The sequence below is a fragment of the Zosterops lateralis genome (genome assembly GCF_965231275.1).
Source record: "Zosterops lateralis genome assembly, chromosome: 4".
Lineage (NCBI taxonomy): Eukaryota > Metazoa > Chordata > Aves > Passeriformes > Zosteropidae > Zosterops > Zosterops lateralis.
The window spans coordinates 38,280,518-38,300,030 of record NC_139765.1 but is presented as its reverse complement, the minus strand read 5'-3'; the positions used below and the strand labels follow the sequence as shown (position 1 = coordinate 38,300,030).

At 38.9% G+C, this 19,513-nt stretch overlaps 1 protein-coding gene across 7 annotated transcripts in view; it reads right to left on the bottom strand.

Moving 5' to 3' along the window:
- Window positions 1-19,055, bottom strand: part of ZFC3H1 (zinc finger C3H1-type containing) — a gene marked incomplete at its 5' end in the record, with an annotated part of 40,804 nt that extends 21,749 nt beyond the window's left edge. For 3 of the 7 annotated variants that reach the window (XR_014589938.1, XM_083860050.1, XM_083860045.1), the window contains 14 exons: window positions 312-443; window positions 653-827; window positions 1,737-1,883; window positions 2,225-2,343; window positions 2,742-2,879; window positions 4,448-4,612; window positions 5,245-5,448; window positions 6,377-6,474; window positions 8,034-8,157; window positions 9,736-9,962; window positions 10,140-10,338; window positions 10,594-10,658; window positions 13,727-14,146; window positions 18,464-19,055. Coding sequence is in view for 6 of the 7 variants with exons in the window: in XM_083860050.1 (XP_083716176.1) it covers window positions 312-443; window positions 653-827; window positions 1,737-1,883; window positions 2,225-2,343; window positions 2,742-2,879; window positions 4,448-4,612; window positions 5,245-5,448; window positions 6,377-6,474; window positions 8,034-8,157; window positions 9,736-9,962; window positions 10,140-10,338; window positions 10,594-10,658; window positions 13,727-14,146; window positions 18,464-19,055 (2,805 nt within the window). The remainder of the gene's footprint in view (window positions 1-311; window positions 444-652; window positions 828-1,736; window positions 1,884-2,224; window positions 2,344-2,741; window positions 2,880-4,447; window positions 4,613-5,244; window positions 5,449-6,376; window positions 6,475-8,033; window positions 8,158-9,735; window positions 9,963-10,139; window positions 10,339-10,593; window positions 10,659-13,726; window positions 14,147-18,463) is intronic. The other 4 variants (XM_083860049.1, XM_083860046.1, XM_083860047.1 and 1 more) reach the window with 4 other exon arrangements.
- Window positions 19,056-19,513: the final 458 nt, after the last annotated feature.

The following is a 19,513-nucleotide window of genomic DNA, read 5'->3' as shown; positions in this document are numbered from 1 at the left end:
CCTCTGCAGCAACTTAGCTTGATAGTTTAACAAAATCATTGATGTCTACACACAGTATTTTCTTCTTTCACAGCCATATGGCTCCTCTTATTACTTATCTATCAATGCCATTCCTCTAGCATAGAAATGTAGGTTTTGAAGAGTTTTCTTCCTCAAGTCACTAATGCTTTTTTGAATTCTCAAAGATGAACAATCCAATAGGAATACTCCCTACATGGTTTCTGAAATGTTTTCCTGAAATTCCATTTGAACTTTGTTAATCAAAATTGACACTTTTCCAAATAGTTTGGTTTAAAAGCATGCTGACTTACACCAAGATGATCTTGCTCTAGCTTTCGTTTCCCAATTTCCTTACTTGCTACTGCTTTTGCTCGAGCAAGTTCTTCTCCATATTTTAATGCCAGAGCTTTTTTTACTGTAACTCGTTGTTGAACTTTATGTATCTGAAAAAGTAAAGATAAAAACTAAATACTACAGTAAGATGAAAATTTACAGATATGGCCAGATAAAATACAATTACATGGAATTAATTAGATATAATATAACTATCTGGGAATTAGTAATTCAAATAAAGCCTACTGCCTCCAAAAATCAGGCATCCCATTTCAAGATTTCCAACTCTAAGAAACAAACATTTCAAAGTGCCAGTTACATGTTCCTGAAGCCTCTTGAGAAATGCCTTGTTTGCATTCAAGATTTTCTCTGTTGCTTGTAGCTGTTCAGCCAGTTTGTTAATTTTATTTTCAGCAATTCGAACATTCTCTCTCTTCTTAGCCTGTTGTTGCAATAAATTTCTCAAGACAGACTCATCCTTCATCAACAGCATTCTGAAATAGAAAATGAATGTACACAATTTTTTCCAAAGCTAAGTTGCTCAGAGCTACTGCTGCTCCTCCAAAACCCCAGTTATTTAAGAACACATAAAAAGACTACAAATTGAGCCTCTCCAGATAGTCCTAACATTCATAAGACAGTAAAAACTGTCAATATATACAGTATGTTTCAGCATCTGAAGTTCAGCATGTAAGTATAATGCAGATGAAAACGTTCTAGTTACAAGGACAGGGGAAGGTAAACAAATGCTCTAAGACTGTTCTGAATATAATGATGACCAAAGCACACACGTTCTTGCTTTCTGTTAAGTAACAATCTAGTTCCATCTTAGGGCACATACACACATTACTAGATTACAAGCCATAATATTATGGCTCAACAATAGATTAGACAAATTACAAAAAGCTATACATCAAAAGAAGATAAACCCTTAGGTAGATGGGTGTGGATAAAGAGATGAGGGAAGATTGTTCTTCAGTTGATGACTGACCACAAACCAGTTTGTTCACAAGACCATACAGAAATAAGCAAGTGGCAAAAGAAGCTGAGAAGAGGATGCAAAGCACTTATAGTTCCAACCATGATTTGAAATTAGGGTGAGAAACACAGAAGAGGCAAACCACAAGAGAAAAGCCATATTAGGTGGCACAAATCATATTCTAGTCACTGAACAAACACAGCTGAAAACACCTAGTATGACAAAACATACCTAAAGTTATCAAACACCACACTGGCACTACAACACAATTCCTTTTGCACAGCAATAGAATTAATTAAAGGCTGAAGAGTTCAAGACAACAGGAAAAATTGTTCATTGTTCTTGAAATGCTACACATGTAAAAATATTTACTCTTTTTACCCTGTTAAGCAAAAGGTAGGACTCACAACAGTGAAATGCATACCTGTTTTTTCTCAGCTTTGTTTCTGCTTCTGTGACTTGTTTGGTCACTACTGCTATTCTCCCAATTCCATCAACTTCACCATCAGAATTTGCAGGGGATGAATTGTTCTTCACTGGATCAGACTTAATTAAGCGCTGTTTCTCACGACTGAAACAGAAGTATTAAAAACAAAGATATTCAGTCACTTTGACATTAATTTTAATGTGTACTCCAAAGAGTTTTTAAATCTTTGAAAAGCATAGCAGGACAAAATTTCAAGTTAAAAGAAAAAGTACTTTCCACAACTGCAATCAGTTAAGTCTTAAGTCAGTTCAAATCCAAGGACTTTCTTTAGACCTCTATGTTGTCTTCCCAAAAAAACTGCATGGTGGAAAAAACCTAAAGGTGACTGCAAGGTTTTTAAACTCAGATTTTCCTTAAAGTTACAAAAGACTAGTAAAAGGCAACGAATAAAACATATTTTACATTAACAATTAAACTAAGGTTACCTGGCAATCTCTTCTTTTAGAAGCCTGTATTCTATTTTCTTATCTTCTGGCAGAGCCTCTGGAGTTCTCATTGGATCATTCTCTTTTTCTGATTTTGGAGGGGCTTTGATTTTTGATGCCTGTTACAATTACACTCAAGTCAGTACCAGTCACACTAGTTTAAAATACAGCTATCAAGTAGTATTTGTAAGAGGAATTTCAGCACTAACTTAAAGCTGTTCAAGGCTAGTAAGGTCTTCTAAGCCACTACTTTTTTGCTTAATGATGGACTGAATTTTAATTGAAAAAATCTGTATCAAAATATATTACAAGTTCTATATTCAGGATGCCATCTTCAATAAAAAAAAATTATTAACTTGTGCAATCCAGATTACAATGTAGTTGTTCAGACAGGAGTAATGTACTCACTCTTACTCCCTTCTGATGCAACTGCAGTATTTCTTGACTGAATTCTAAAGTTTAAATTCCATATATAAAGAAAAATCATTAAAATTATTAAAATTTTGACAGCATTTACCTCAACATTTCTCCTTGCTTCTTTTATCATAGATTCTAGTCCTCCAAACACACTGCTAGTTGAGTTAGAGGGCTCTCCATCAGACTCACTGTCATCTGAATCATTTAATGTAACCACAACAGACTTGTGTTTTGGAAGCTGGGGTGAGAATGTAAAAGGTTTTACAGTAAGAAGACAAAGTTAGAGACAAAGGTGTAACAGAGGACATACTTACAAGAAGAAAAAAAGAAGGTTAAGTCCTTTTGTTATCACATCTACCAATCCCACATTGCAAGAAAAAAATAAGCATTTGTACATCTCCACAAGACAGTAATATTACATAGTCTTGATATTGTAACATGAAAGGTACTCCAAGGTTTTTAATCTACTCCCAAGTATCCGCAGCACATTTATTGGTCCATAGTCATAGCATACAAATCTCAAACATCTAACTCCTATACTTGATTAATTACTTTAACTGCAATTAAAATTATCATCTGTCATTTGGAAGGATTCTTTTTAGGTAACTGAGAGGTAACAGCCAATCCAATCTGCATTAGAATTGGTGTAGAAGACATACCAAAACTCCCTGATCTTTCTGCTACACAGCTGCAATGTCTCTTGTCCCACAGCTGTAATTAGCTGATCCCACAGTGAGCTGCTCAGGCAGTTTGACTGGTAGAACACCAACAGAATGTAATGAATAGATGAAATCATGATTAATCACCTTTTGCCAACAAAAGTTTAAAAAGCTCACTGAAGATCAGGTGACTGCCAATTCCAGCACAAAGAAAAATGGACAAACAAGCAGACAATCTAGATTAACCTCAAATGATCTGGAGTTAAGCTTGGAAAAAAAAAAAGCAACTTATTTCACATTTCCAGGACTGCTCTTCTGATCTCCCACTGTAGGTCTGGACAACTGTAGTTATACATTACTCTTTATCTCAGAACAGAACCCTGTCAAAGCTCTAAGTGTCTTTTAAAGCATTAACCCCATCAAAATACTACCTTTTTTTCATTAAAAATACTCAAACTTCCATAAAAAGTTCTTATTGATACTCTGGGCAATTCTCAAGATATGGGTTATATCTACTACTTCTGAATGTACTCCAGCTGCATCATTTTTTCACCACAACAGGATAGGCAGGTGAAATTCCAGTTTATGTTGGTGCAAGGCACTGGTCCTCTCCTCACAAATACCCTCTTTCTGCCACACTCAGACATGCTAACTCTGACATACACACTATTCAATGAAAAAAATTCAGCTCCTCCAAGAAGGAAAGCACTTTTTCCCCCACAAAAGTTCGTTTTGTAACCAATTTAGCATGTTAACTAAGTTCAGCAATAGGACTGATGCTCCAGACCCCACTTTAAAGGAAAGGAGATACCAACTTGCCAGGTGCAGGAGGAAGAGCAAGACTGCCTCTGCTTTGACAAGGGTTTCTGTGCTAGTCTGGGTAAGAAAATAATTGAACTGCATTTACAATCTCTTAGTTCACTGCATGCTGGCATATTTTGATGCTCTCTTCAGCTATAAATTCTTGCTTCAGTGTCAAAGTCTTTCTAGAGGAGCACATTGATTGCCAAAGTGACTAAATTCAAATGCTTAACTGAAGCTTCACTCTTCTCTGCTGTATCACCAGAAAACCTAAGTCTACTCTTCACTTCAACTGAGCACAGTTTCAACTCAGTCTTATAAGTAGGAAGCACCAGTATTTCCTTACTGTGATCACTGCTCGTGGAAGCCGTGGTACTCTAACAAACTTTGTATTTTGCACTCGTGGCTGAGACACAGTATTAATACTGACAGCAGACAGATTGCTTCTTGGCACAGGCTGCAAGTTGTCTGGGACAGGAGGGGAAGGTGGACCACTGTTACTTGATGTTTCCTAAAAGTAGAACAAAAATATGGTCTTAAAAATACACACCATACATAGCTATTTTAAAAAGCATCAGTATAAATGAGACTGTTTCATACATGTCTTGGAAGTTGAAAATGTGATTTAGCCAGACTATTGAAATGTATTAGAGAAATGTTGCAATTCTGCAGCAATATCAAAAAGGCACACAAGAGCAGGCCAGTTATTCACAGGTCAACTGCAAAAGACCTTTTAAGTAAGGTCAAAATCAATATATTCTTTCAAAACCACAAGCTTAGCTTCTCACTTCAACAGAAATCCTCAAAACAACAATGAAAAAACAGTTAACCTCTTCTAATTCCTTTTCCCAAAAGGCTGAAACAAAGTTACTTGTTTTACTTTCTAACTGAAAGTTTAAAGTAATAAGCATTTTCTGGCAGAAAATCCCCATTCCTTTGACTTAACTCCATTTTCAGTAACTTGAAGTTTCGTAATTGCTTCAGAAATAACCAGTAAGGTGCAATTTACAATTCCAGAGTGGCTCTTGTCCTTTTTTTAAGTCTCCAGAAATGCAGCATAAAACCCTCACTTATAGCAGGTTGCATTGAAATTTTGGTCAAGATTGCCATCTAGAGGCTTACATTAAAAAAACAATCGAGTACCTCAGTTCTGAAAGCACGCTTGTTGGCTAGAGACTTGAGTAATTCTTCTCTTAAGAGCATCTCCTCCTCCTCTTCCTCATCAGCAAACGGAGGCTTTGGTGGCTGTTCAGGCTCTTCAGGGGGAAGAGGGGGAAGAGGTGGAGGTGGCTCAAGAGAAACGCAAGGAATACCCTCCATGTAAAGATGGTTCAAAGATGGTACAGGCTGAGAAAAAAATAGTAAAACAAAGGTCTGAAATGTGAAAATTACTACTCCTTTATGATTACTTAGCAGAGGTTGAGACCTAAATTATTCTATGTTTTAAAAGTAACCTAAACTGTGTCAGTTTAATTAACATTCAAACCACATTTACATCCCTGTCAAAGGCTGTCACTGAACAGTCAGCTATTTCTCACACAAGTTAATGCAATAAAGTTAGATTTGGATAGCGGAAGCTGTGGATACTTACAAACTAAATGTAAATGAAAATCTGAACCAGAGGTAGTCTAGCCAGAGAAATATAGTTGACGAGCAGTCTTTATGAAGACAGCTTTATGAAACTGTCTTAGCTAACAAAATTACAATTTCCCTTAGTCAGAAGTTCAGAAGCTGTCGTGAGAGGAAATGGTACCTTCCTATCGCTTTTCTGAGAACAGTAACAATCTTTCACTGAAAAAAACTCCACACTAATTCAATTTCCATGTGGACTCTTAGGTGAGAAGACAGAAAACACAGTCAAAAGGCACAAAGTTTGAATGACTGATGAGCTATACGTCTTGGCTTTTCCCCGCTAGGTAACAAGTCAGAGATCACACTTATCTACCTACATATGTGGCCTAGAGATAAGAAGAATAGTTGCCTTGCACTAACCGTTCCAATTATTTCTTTTTCCTTATAAGCTTCAGACAGTTTTTGATTTCTGTATGAAAAAGCACAGCTCTAACAATGAAGAGAATTTCAATTCAATAGGGAAAAACTCCACTGACCAACAACTGCATCAGCCAACAGATGCTGAAATAAAGCAACCACAAGTCTAACAGATAGTTCAAGGGAATCATTAAATAGAGTATAGTACCAAAACCAGAATCTAAATTTAATCCTAGCTTTAGCATTAGAAATCAGATACAAAATGAGAATTATCAAGGTTACTTACTGGAATTGGAGGAGGTAGTGGCAAGGAAATTGGTGGTACTGGAGGTGGAAAATATCCTATTGGACACTCAAAGAAAGGAGGCTGCACTGGGGAAGAAGCTGCAATTAAAATACTGAATGTAAGATATCTGACAGGTATTTATTAAACAACTCCTGCTTTATGTTTCAACTGATTTAATGTAGCAGAAAGACAAATGTTTTTACAGTGCACTAATTTCAAAGATAACACCAGACACAGCACTGTGCCTTTTTTTACATGTATGTATATTTTATAAAAGAGTAGTTACATTTTCTTTTTCTGTTTTATATACAAAATATAAGTACAGCAAACCAATACTGCTAAGCTAATAAAACCCCCTAATTAAATTTAATTTGCAAGAATTTACCTTCTAAAACAAGATCTCAGTAGCCTGATTACAGGCTACCAAAAATGCAACACAACACAAAGTAGGACAGAAGGAGACCCAAAGAACAGCTGATAAATTCTGAAACATTAAACAAAAGATTGAGATGCTTTAGCAAGAGAGATTAAGTGTAGATTACACATACAAAATAGCAGGTGTAGTATTTTAACAAAGTAATGTATAAGGAAGGCTGACAAGAAAGGAGAAAGAAGAATAAAGAGTGGAAGATGAAAAGCAAGAGAAAAAAAACCTAGCCAATCAAGTAGTATGCTTAATGAAGTTTTCCCAACTCTCCACATGTTGAGATGGAACACAGAAACCTGACTACCTTAAATGCACCTCAGACTCAAGAGTCAATAAATCATTTAGGCTGGAAGAGATCTCTGGAAGATGTATGACCTAACACAAGTGCCCAAAGCAAGACTGCCCTTAAAGTCAGATTGTCAAGTTCCAGATACATCTGGCAATGGAGATTCCACAACATTTAAACCTGCTCTAGTGTTTGACCATCTTCATCTAATCAGAATTTGTTTTGTTACAAATTAAAGTGTTGCTACTTGTCCTTCTGTTGCCCACTTGACTGAAGAGTTTAGTTCTGTCTTGTCTGCAACTACCCACTAAGTAGTTGAAGACAAGATCAAAATCCTTCCTTAGCCTTCTCAACACAAATCCAACTTTCTCAGCCTCTTTCTGTAAGCCAAGTGCCCCAGTCCCCCCCAAGGAACTTTATGAAAAACAGGCCTGAACGTTTCCCTTAGTCAAAAAAGTCTTTTGCTAAGCTCATTCTAGAATGTCATTCTCTCCTACTGTAAAACCAGAAAACTGGCAATCTCTTCAGTAATTAACAGGCCCCTCCAGCCACTGACCCCTAATAGTCAGTGCCACAACCCAGGCTACAACCCAACCTGTCACCCAAAGCCACACTGCTGACCCACATGTCACTCAAGGTGCACTGGGACCTCCAGGCCCCTTTTTGCAAAGCTGCTGTCTGTCCAGTCAACACCCTACATAGTTGATTGGGAATATACAAGCATAAAACCTACAGCATTGCAATGAGAAAAATATACCCTGAAGACCTTAAAAATACCACTACAGCAGAGGTGGAAAGAGTTAACACAATTAGCTCACCTTAATGTTAGTTCTATAATTCAGACAGCTCAAAACAAACACTTTCTTTCTAGAATAGTGGCTTATTTCCTACATTTTACCTACTTTTACCAAGCACCATATAAGGAAACTGTAAGTAAGTCTTACCTGGTGAGTTAGTTTCACTGTCTGTATCCATAGCAACTTCATCATAATTATCATACTGATATATGCCTCCTGCACTCTCTGTAGACTGCTTATCCAAAGACCATCTCAAATCTGTATCTGATGACTAAAAACAAAGAATTTTTTTATTTAGCTGGTCTTACATCATTATTTCAGAGAAAATCACGAAGAAATAAATTTTGGAAGAAGGCCCTAAGAATATATTCTTCTAATTGATTTATAAATACAATTCACTTATCTTGTACAAGAATCTGAATACTGCCTTTTAATCAAATCCACTGCAGGTAGCAACTTGACAAACTGACAGGCAGCTTTAAACAGTATTTCTTCCAGGATGGGGGGCAGGGGGGGGCAGGTCAGGGTGTTACAAAACATGGAAACAATTTTTAAATACCTTTTGGGTCATTCTGTATCTGGTAAATGGGTGTGTTTATATATTTCTGAAAGACTACAAGTGAATTAAATGCTTTATTATTTCTGGTAATCTGCCATGGCAACTACCAAGAGTGCCTGGTAGAAACAACTACCAGGAATGCTTTGCTAGAAACAACTCTCAGGTGAAGAATCTTTTTACTGTCCCAGAAGGAGCCACATGCCACATTGAGCCAAACCCAGAGACTGTCAACTCATAAATCAGATTGTTTACAGATCTCCTAACACCATACAGACACCAGAACTGAAAATATGCAGAACACCTAAATACAACTTCTCAGACTCCGTAACTTGTATCTTTTAGAGGCATACAGAAGACATTTTGGTAACTTCTAGAATATTTACTGTTTACAGTCAAACATTTTTAGTCTCCATTTTCCACTCAGTATTACTATAAACATGATTCTTCTACAACATGACCTCAAACAAGGAGCCTCAATTCCCTTAGATGCTGTTTATTTCTACAGCATTAATAGTGCCAAGCACTTGAAGCATCCAGCTGCAGTGGCTGTACTGCTTCCAGGCTGAAAGAATGCTATAGAAACAGTCATTTTTTTCTGTATTGTACCAATGTTTTAGAGACAGACATTAGTTACTCAAGTGCCTTTTGCTAATCTCAACGTGAGAACAAGAACAGCCTACAAGGATAGCATGATGACCACTGCAGTAGCTATTACTTCATCAATTTGACACTATGTGAAGGTAAACCAATTATTTCTGGGCCAAATTTTACGCCTCAACAAAATAGATTAAATACTACATTGAAAAAATACTACAAAGCAAGCAAGCCCTCCAACAACATCTTGAAAGAAGCACGCCACTGAAGCTGCACATACAGAAAAAGCTTGAAAATATGGAGAAGAAAATCTTGAAATCTGAAAGAAGAAAGCCAGAGAGTTTCACTGTTTGGTTAACATTAAATTACAGGCTGTTTGATCTTTGATCACAATGTTCAAAATGTCTGTAGGAGGAAAATGCTTTACCATTGACTTGCAAATGTACAACTCATACAAAACTATTTTCCAAATCCAAAGGGAATGCTTGTCTAGCATGGGATTAAAACACTGTAAACACTCAAGTATATTGAGCTTTCCTTTCATTGCTATATTTTGATTATTCTAGGAGTGGGGAAAGCAGGGAGAAGAACAGGGGAATTCAGACAGGATGGTGACGCAAAACCAGGCAGGGGAAGACAGAAATCATTCGTGAATCCTAAAGGCAATGCCAGAATATCATGTAAGAAATTTGTTACCCTGCTTCTTGATCTCCTCTTTCCTCCAACTAGCTTCATAAATCGATTGTACTGCTCTTCTTGATTTGAGAGGTCCCTAATTTTTCTTATTTCTTCTTCTCTCTTTCTTCTCTCTTCCTCCTCTTCTTGTTTCCTCTGCTCTTCCTCTTTCTGCCGCCTGTCTAGTTCCTTTTGCTGCTGTATCTTCTTTGATGTCTTTGTCTGTTGCTTCCTCAAAGTTTGCTTGCCTTTAAACAAAAAAGTATGTGATTAACTCCATCTTACCTAATTGGTTCCACCTAACCCTAGATTCTTCAAGAGCTTCGAGTAAACGTCAGAGAGTTTAGAATGACTAAAGGCTCATTGCTCACATAACTCTGAGGCCACACCATTGACAACCATTTCAGTAACAATTAACTTATTACCTGTAGTACTAGGTTTTTTTGTTGAATGTGCTTTTGTACTGGCTTTGATTTTCTGTGTTACGCTTTTCGTTTTTGTTAATTTTTCCTTGCTTTCCTTCATCACCTGTTGTTCTTTTTGCTGCCATTTTTTACTAGCAGATTGAAGTGCAAGAAGCCTAAGTTGCAATTCAGACATCTCCTCCTCATCATCAAGCAGCTTCTTGAGAAGAAAACAGAAGAAAGGACAAAAAGCCAAGAAACACAACTCAACAACTTTTTCTTTACAAAGTCTTTTGAAATCTTTCCACAATATTTTTACTAAAAGAAAGCTCAAAATCCTACTTTACTGGTAAAGTGTCATTTATTAAAAACTGACAGTTCCTATTAAGGCAATGTTTCTGGACTGCCATTTGGAAAAAGCCACCAGAGTATCATAATACAATCATGCCTCACCTATGGAGGAATATTTTCTTACCTTTTCAGATGTAACATCCGAACTGCTAAGCTTTCGCACTGACGTTTGCTCTTTGTCTTCTGTACCTTCCAAAAGAAAAAATACCGTATTTTTGAACAAGCTGTTTCTCATGAGACAGAGCTACATCAAAATGATACATGAATTTTAATGTATACAACCACAATTTATCACTATCACTGATACACAGTATAAACCCATAGCAGTGGTACATGCAAGATCACATGAACAAACATTCATATAAATTTGGCATGTCAGATAAAATCATCAAGACTCCTTAAGTCTAAGGCAAGACTTGTCATTTCTTAGTAACTATCTTAAGGTTCACATGTACTTCCTCAAGAAAAAAAGAAAAACAGATTTGCAGACAAGAGGAAAAGACTTCTTGTCATGTGTTTTATACTACCATCTCATATCAGCTGCTGTCCTGAGCATCTCATATTTCACTGGCAGCTATTTTGAGTAACTGGTCACACTTTTGCAGAATTAAATATAAAGGCCCAAAGCTGCAGTAAGAACACACCTGCTACATTTCACACCAAAATGAAATGAATAGTACAGCACTGTTTTCCTGCTAAACGTTTAGATGTTAAAATACTAGTTTCTTAAGACTTCCCAAAATATAGTCAATTCTCATAACATATATATACGCACATATTAACATACTGTATTTTACACATGGTATACATAATGCTGTACATATTGCACTATTACTTTATTATAGCAAATAATTAGTAATATAATTGGCTGCAAAAACTAATTGTGCATTTTTTTATATAACCACATATTTATATGTTTATATGCATCAGACAAAAGAAGGACACATTTAGGGAAGCTTGAAGTTCTTTTGCTGTATTAATCTTCCTTCAAAGAAAGATTCCTTCCCACAATTCAAAATGGTGGAAAATAAACTCAGATTCTGTACAGCTTTAACTCTTCCTAGCATTTCATAAAGACTGCATTCACAAAGGCACTGTTTTTAAAGTACCTTATATGTAAACAAAAATTAAACTTAAAAAATGCTGAAGGTCTTCCTCCTTGCACATGCATTTTCTAAAAATGCACATACCAAAAAAGCGTAATATCTAACACCCATATGAACTATAGAAAAAAAAAAATCAAAGAAGTTAGTATACTATGTAAAGTTCCTAACCATCCAGCTCAAAAGATGAAAGTAGGAAGACAGGTAGCACAGTAGTTTGGCTTTTTTTTAAATGCAGGCATATGATGGGACATTCTGTATAAGTACAAATGCTCTTTCAAACCAGAAGGGAACAACATGGACACAACAGGCTAATGCACAACACAGGAAGTGAAGCAGGGAATACTGTCAAGCCTGTCAGAGCAGAGAGCAGCTGAACCACAGAGAATTAATTTGAGAGAGAGACTGAAACTTTCCTGAGTTTTAAGACAAGTTCCTCAACTTTTATAGGTCTGCAGAAACATTCAGTACACCAGTTAAAAATAAATAAAATGGGAAAATCAAATTTTGCTGATTTCCCAATACATGCAGCATGTATTGTGGCATTAACGAGATTTTTGTAGTATATATTCACTTAGTACACATGAATCTGCAATGATTCCAATCAGGTGAATTTCTTTGGAAGCCTGCCTTATATTATCATAAACATTCATTCATACATAATCTGTCTGCCTTCAGTTCATTCATATATCATAGATTTGAGTATCACGCAAAAATTAAATGCTCTTAATATGCATATTACAGCATCTATTTTTCACTATCATATGAACTATATTATCTACTTCAGTGCTTTAAAGTTTGGAAGCTGGATTTTTGAGACTATTTGGCTTTTTAAATGGCTGCTTCATTCCTGTCCTGCTGTGTTCTCTTTCCACAGACTACTACATTTTCTTTTCTCACCAAAATTTATTTGTTTTCTTCATATCTGTCAATAAAACCTGTATGACTTCTTAAAGAACACAAAAAGAAATCTATTATTAATGGGAAACACACAAGGGGGAGAAATTACCTAGAATGAGGTGGTTTGACTAACTACCAGTTTTCTCTTTTGTTTTCTTTACAAGATCTGTCTTGTTCTGAAGTCATATATAAATCATTCTGACTTTCAGTGCTCTAGTCCGACCTTTCTTCATATTCCTGCCAATTACTCACCAGCGTTCTTATTCAATCCATTAACTACTTTGTCTCTTCCCACTCAAATTGATAGTTTACACACACTGGCAAATTAGTGAACATCAGATGACAAGTGATAGCCTCAAGCACCACCCTCAAGCATAGCAATCACTTACTAGAAAGACATGAAGCCTCCGAGTAGGAAGCTTAAGTCAGCTGCCCTATTTTGCTGCAGACTTAGAAGAAAGCTCGAGCACTTTCACCACAGGCCAGGTGGACGTGATCGCTTTTTCTTCCATAACTGGCTAACACATCTCAGCAATCACCCTCCTTAGTCAGCAGTCCAGAACTATCTTCGACAAGACACTTATTCTGTCCTTTGGCTGCATTTTATCTACAAATCTTTAGCATTTCTGGCCTATGACTTATTGACTATTTGTGAATATCAACAATGACCAAAATAATTCTCATGAAAATATCTCACGGTGTTAATAATTCTAAGGTTGTGGGTTTGATCCCTGTATGGGACACTAACTTCCAAGAGTTAGACTTGATGATCCTCGTGTGTACCTTCCAAATCAGAATATTCCATGATCCTGATCTTACACTTAAGAAAACACACAAAGACGAAATGCAGAAAAAGGGGTCTCCAAATGTTCCCTTTTCAGCTAAAAAAACCCCACATTTTGCTTCTGCAGAAAAGAACAAGGCAAAAGCAGAAATCATTGACTTTTCAATGAAAAGTCAATGATTTCAGCTGTTAACAGCTATTAAAACCTTCAAGTCTTGACCTCATGCTTTCTACCAAACAATCAGTCTAAGAAAACACATTATTTAAAAAGAGAAATCCAAAGCAAAAACATGCTTCCAGGTATGTTTATGTAATTCAAGGAATTACAGAACACAAGAGTCAAGTACATTAAATCTTTAACTTGTAACTTTTAACATTTTAATTAAAGTTTTCCCCGATATCTAATAAATAGATAATAGTAAGCAAATATAACTTCAGAAGCTAAAATAACTTCACAAGCATTTCTTTACCTTGGCCAGATTCTGTTACTTCAGATTTTTGTGAGGACTGCTTCATTCCTTCTTTGCTTTTTTTCAATCTGCTCCTCTCAGCTGGAGTAGGCAGTTTTTGTCTGAGAGGTTTCAGTTCAAACGCCTGAAAGCCCATAACCGGATTTTTCTCCTCAGGAGGTACTTCTTTAACAGTGTCCATTTTAATACTGTCATTTTCTACAGTTTTTTGGTCCTCAGTGTCCACTGTTTTTTCATCATCTTGTTTCTCATTTTCTTCCCTGTTGCTCAAAGCCAGTCTTTCATCTTTATTAATGTGTTCAAGTTCTAATTGTATCTGCTTATACTTCAAGAGCAGATCCTCAAAACTTTCTTCCACAGAGCTTTCATTTTTAGAAGAGTAGTTCTGCTTTCTAGATGGGGACCTTCCAAAAGTTTTAGCTGAATTACTGGTCAAGAAATTTACGACAAGAACTTGTATCATCTTAAAACAGTGGCAATATTAACACTGCAGATCAAATTAGGACAAACACAACTTAAAACCATTCTCACATATTTTACCTTAAGGCTAGTTTGAAAAGTATCTTTAATAAATACAAGCAGCATGCAAAAGCTGTAGCCATTATTATTATATATTGACAAACATTTCAAATATTCAAATACTTATGACATGAGTCATATTCTCAGCAATTCATAAGGTCATGAATTGCTGAGAAGTCTCATCTCTTACACCATCCTCCTGGAAACAACAGCTATAATGCTGGGATGGCTCTCTATCATGGAAAGTCAGACTTCCAGAGTTCATAACTCCAATACTGACTCCCCATCTAACATTCTGAAAAAAAAAAAGGGTAAATTCTTTCTCATTTATTTTAGCTTTTCATAAAATGCCACATCTAGCCAATACTAGGTCTGGCCATAGGATAATTACATGCTACAGTAAATGCAGCTCAGCAAATGAGAAGGCACAGAAGAATCAATGAACAACTGAAGGGAATTTTTAAAAGTAACAAAGACTTGCAAACAAAACATTCAGAAATGCTGAAGACAACTGGGAATTACTAATTACTCAGGAAAAGGTTACTTATGAAAGTCCAAGGAAAGCAGTAGAAATATTCTTAGGCACCCGTACCCAGAACAAAAGTTGTCACCATTAGAGGTTCAACTACTCTTACCTTAACCTGACCTTTGAAAATGATCCTGTAAAATAATCATGCTCAAGGGGAAATCTTCCAGGATACCAAGTCAGGGTTTACTCATTTGACTCACAGTATCAACCCCACTGTGATAACAGCTGACTCACACACCCAGTTATGCAAAATGCTTTTTCAACAACATCATCTCTTAAAACAATAAACAGAGTAAAACCAGAAGCTAAAATAGGTGTCCTCTGAAGGCAGACATACTGAATCCAAAGGAAAACCTATTTGTCTTCTGCTCACAAGCATCGACTATTTGGATGTTTCGCTACATTAAGTTCTAACATTAGTATGAAGAATCTTGGTATGTAACCTGCAAAAGCTACCTCTATGATACCAGGAAATGTTTTGCTATACACTGCTTTCTTAAGTATCAGCACAAAACACAGAAACTAGCAAAAATAAACTACATAAAATCCAAAAAGCAAACAAACAGTCCATAAACATGCTGAAAATACTAAAAGCTGTATGCAGTATAACACCAAATTATGCAACAAGCACATTTACGAAACTCCTAAGAGCCAGCTACGTTCATCATTTCATAAGTCACAGCAAATACTGAAACTAATTGACTTACTATCATTTATAAAAGTAAGTCTTAACTGCCATTTGCTATTGGACTATTTCAATAGGGAGCTTCTAAAGTCATCTGGAGACGGGCAACAAGACAGTTTTGAGATTTTTTTGGTGCTCAGGATAATACAACTGCAAGAATCTCCCACAATGGAGTTAACCAGAAATTCTGTGGTTCACATACGTAGAAAATTCTTTTTATGTGTTCTACACATAGAATGCAAGACTCCATGAAGTGCTGTGAAAGGCAGACAGGCATGTATATGTTAAAACAACAACGGTGCTTCAACCAACTCAAGAGAAACTTCATCTGAGAACCAAAAAGAAGAAATTTCATTTCATTAGTAATGAAGGAAAAAAAGTACACTGTGAAGAGTTCAGAATTCAATGGCAACAGCAAGTCCCATAACGGTTTTGTATTTCAGACTCAAATTCCACAATTCTCTACTGCAAGAATTCCTGGAAAGTTACTATATAATACATTAAAGTTGCCAAGAACTGAAAGAGAAAAGCCTGTCAAAAGCTTTACCCCAAAAACAGTAATAAGAATTCTCTAAGTGGTCCACCATGTTCTTTATTCCACTTACATATATATTCCTATAAAATGTGGTGCAAAGCACAAGTTCCAAGGATAAGTCAAGTAAACAATCTCTGTCTTATGAGACTGTCATGGTTCACCCCTGATCAGTAACTTATTATCCCATACTCTCACTCCTCCTCCCTCCATTCCATGGGATGCCAAAAGAACTTGGAAAAAGGTAATGTGGATTGAGGGGAAAGGGCTGAAAAAAGAACAGTTTAATAACAGAAATCAAGTAAAATAGTAATAATAATGAAAAGGGAGATAACAAAAAAGGAGTGGAATAATGCCCCAGTAAGGAGGGTGATACACAATACAATTGCTCACTATCTGCTGAGAGGTGGCCAGCCCAGCCTCAAGCAGCAATTGGTGTCTCTCAGCCAATTCCCCACAGTTTAATCACTGGGCATGACATTCTGTGGTACACAACCCCACTATAGCTAGGTCTGGGTCTCAGTTTTGCACACTATCAGCTCCTTGTGCACCTCCTCACTGGCAGAGCATGGGACACTGGAAGTCCATGACTTAGTGCAGGCACTTCTCAGCAACAACTAAAACATCAGTGTGTTACCAACATTATTCTCATACTAAATCCAAAACACAGCACCGTACTGGCTACTATGAAGAAGCCAAAACCAGGACTCAAGACACTTAAAATGTTTTATTTTCCAGAGGGAACCTCAAATACCATTCCAGCCACAAGCCTCCTTGTACCAGTTGATATGAGAGTGTCCTCTGAAGTACCATGCCAATGAACTACACCAGTACTCCATTAATGTCAGCAACACAGAGGTACGTTAGTATTTATAAATTCTCTAATATAGACTGTATAAGGTGACAAGGATGCAAAAAATACAGAAAGTAACTCATACTGAGGGAAATTCATGGACCTTCCTTAACTATATGATCCATAAACAACTGAATAGTCACTTATTAAAAAGCAGGAGTAATGGAACATTCTCCACCTACCATGTTTCAACAAGTGAGTGAATCTTAACTGCCAGCAATAAACATCCTCATCCTTTCAACATCCTCATTTTCTACTTTTGGTTTGAAAATCGAATTATTCATTTCTGAATACTCTTTTAATTAAAAGGGAAAAGAAGACTGCATAGGTCTCATTAAGAAACATTGCAAGGTCTGGTTAGGACAACCTCTACATTTGCCCTGCAAATTACTCCTTACACAGAAAGTAACCACTTCCAGGTACTCAGAGCTACACTGCAAAGTGAGAGACTGGAAAGCTATTTTCTGCCTTAGAAATGTCTTACTGTGAAACCTAGGGCAAATCACATCTTCACCTGCTGCCTCTTAAGATAAAACCCTAGAATGAAGACCTTCCCTAATGCTGTAACTTTACCACGTGAGATTAAATAAAAGCATCTCTCTTTCTAGTTTACATATTCCATACACATTTAAACAAATAAAAATATTAATGACATTAATAATCTTGTATCAAAAACAAGATTCAAGAAATCAACCCATAGTCTAGCAAAAACACACCCTTTGACTATTGATATGGACAATAAAACTCTGTAAAATTCCGGAGAGCAGGATATAACCATCCTATTTCTTGCTCACTGTTTTTTCACACTCATCTTCATTTTCACAATGTAGTGACATCAAGTAACCAGGCTGCCCCAAGCTACACTCAGCGTCGGTTCTATACCTTACTTCCCATGGTGAACAAGAAAAATCAGGGAAGCTTTTTCAATCACTTTCACAATTCCGGCTCCTAAAAGGACGAAATATCAGAACCCTCATGAGTCACCTAAACAACTCTTAAGAGCAATCAGTGGAGAACATCCTACAAGAAATGGTAGGTATGGCTTTCATCTGAATACCCATATAAACTACAATTTGTGTGTGCAGACCCACTCCAGCTTAGCTAAAACTGACTAAAGCTAAACCTAGCTAATGCTCTGAAAGGATAAGAGCAAAAAATGAAAAAAATAGTAGATCCTTCATTGCCTAGCACAGTAAATTAACAAGCTTAGCGTTTTAGCTTTACAGTTGCGACACTAATTACACATATTAAAACTGCCGCACCAAAGACTGACCCCACTTCACAATATTCGCACTTGGGGCTACAAAAGCAGCCGCCCGCAATCCAACTGACAAAACCTTCCTTTCAGGCTACGTTTTTCCTTTTTCCCCACACCCAACGGACGGGCCAAGGCACAAGCCAGGTCACCGCAATAATCCGACTTCCCAGTAGCCTCTCCTTAAGCAGGGCCGGCTGCCCCGGCCAAGCCCCAGGATTAGCTTGGAAGCCTCTCCCTCCGTTACCGCTACGGGAATCCACGGCCAGAGCGGGAGGGAAAGGCGTCCCTCGCAAGGCTTTCGGCCACGTAGCGCGGCACTGTCACACCCGGGCCCCCCGCCCCGCTCACGGCTCAAGGATACATTTTCGAGGCGAGGGCTCCCTCCAGCCCTGGCTGCTGCTGCTGAACCCGGCGCCGCCTCCCCCTCCGGGCGGCCTCCCCGGAGGGTTGCCCGGCCGATCGCTGCAGCCTCGGCTCCGGCCCCAGCGCCCACCGCCCCGGTAGGGCCGGCCTCGGAAGCGGAACCGGTCCAGGGCGTTGTGGCTGCGCTCCCAGAAGGAGAGCCGGGGGCCCGTGTCGGAGTGCGAGCCCGGCGGCATCCGCGGCGCCGGCGGGTGGGAGCGGAACGAGTCCTTGGGCCGGTACCCGCCGTGGCCGTGCACGTGTCCCGTGTCGGGCGGGGGCTGGTGCCGCGATCGCGGGAAGGGCCGCCCGGGGGAGGACACGGAGCCGCTCCCGTGGAGCCCGGGGGGCGGCCGGCGCCTCGAGTACGGCCTGCTACTGCTGCTGCTGCTGCAGCCGCTACCGAGGCCGCCGGCAGGCTCGGAGCCGCCGCCATAGGGCCCGAAGCCGTTGTTGTCATCGTCGCTGATCTCGCCGTCCTCCAGCTCCCCTTCCTCCTTCGGGGAGAGCCCGCTGGGGTCGGGCGCGGCCGCCGCCTCCGCGGCCGCCATGGGCCCACGACAACGGTCTCGGCGCGCCCTGCACCCTCTCCGCCGCCCCGCGCGGACTCTCGCGAGACCACGCCCTGCCCGGGAGGAGACAGAGCCGCGATGCGCAAAAAGGAAATCGCGTGAGGCAACGCCCCTATTGCGGAGTATTCTGGGTAATGTAGTTCCCGCTCAGGGCGAGGCCGCACAAAGCACGGCCGGGGGAAGCCGGCGCCTCAGCCAATGGGCGCGCGGCCCTCCATGTTGGTAGAGGAGGCGAGGGGGGAGGCCGCCATCTTATGGAAGGGCACGGCGCTCTGCGGTAGTGAGCCGTGGCATGGCGGCGGGCTGCCCTGCCCTGCCCTGCCTTGCCTTGCCCTGCCCTGCCTTCCGCGGCGGGACGTCAGGGACAGCTCCGTTTAGTGCTGTCCAGGCTGCGGGGGGCAGAGGCCTCCTGGGTGTTCATTGCGAGTCTGGGTACC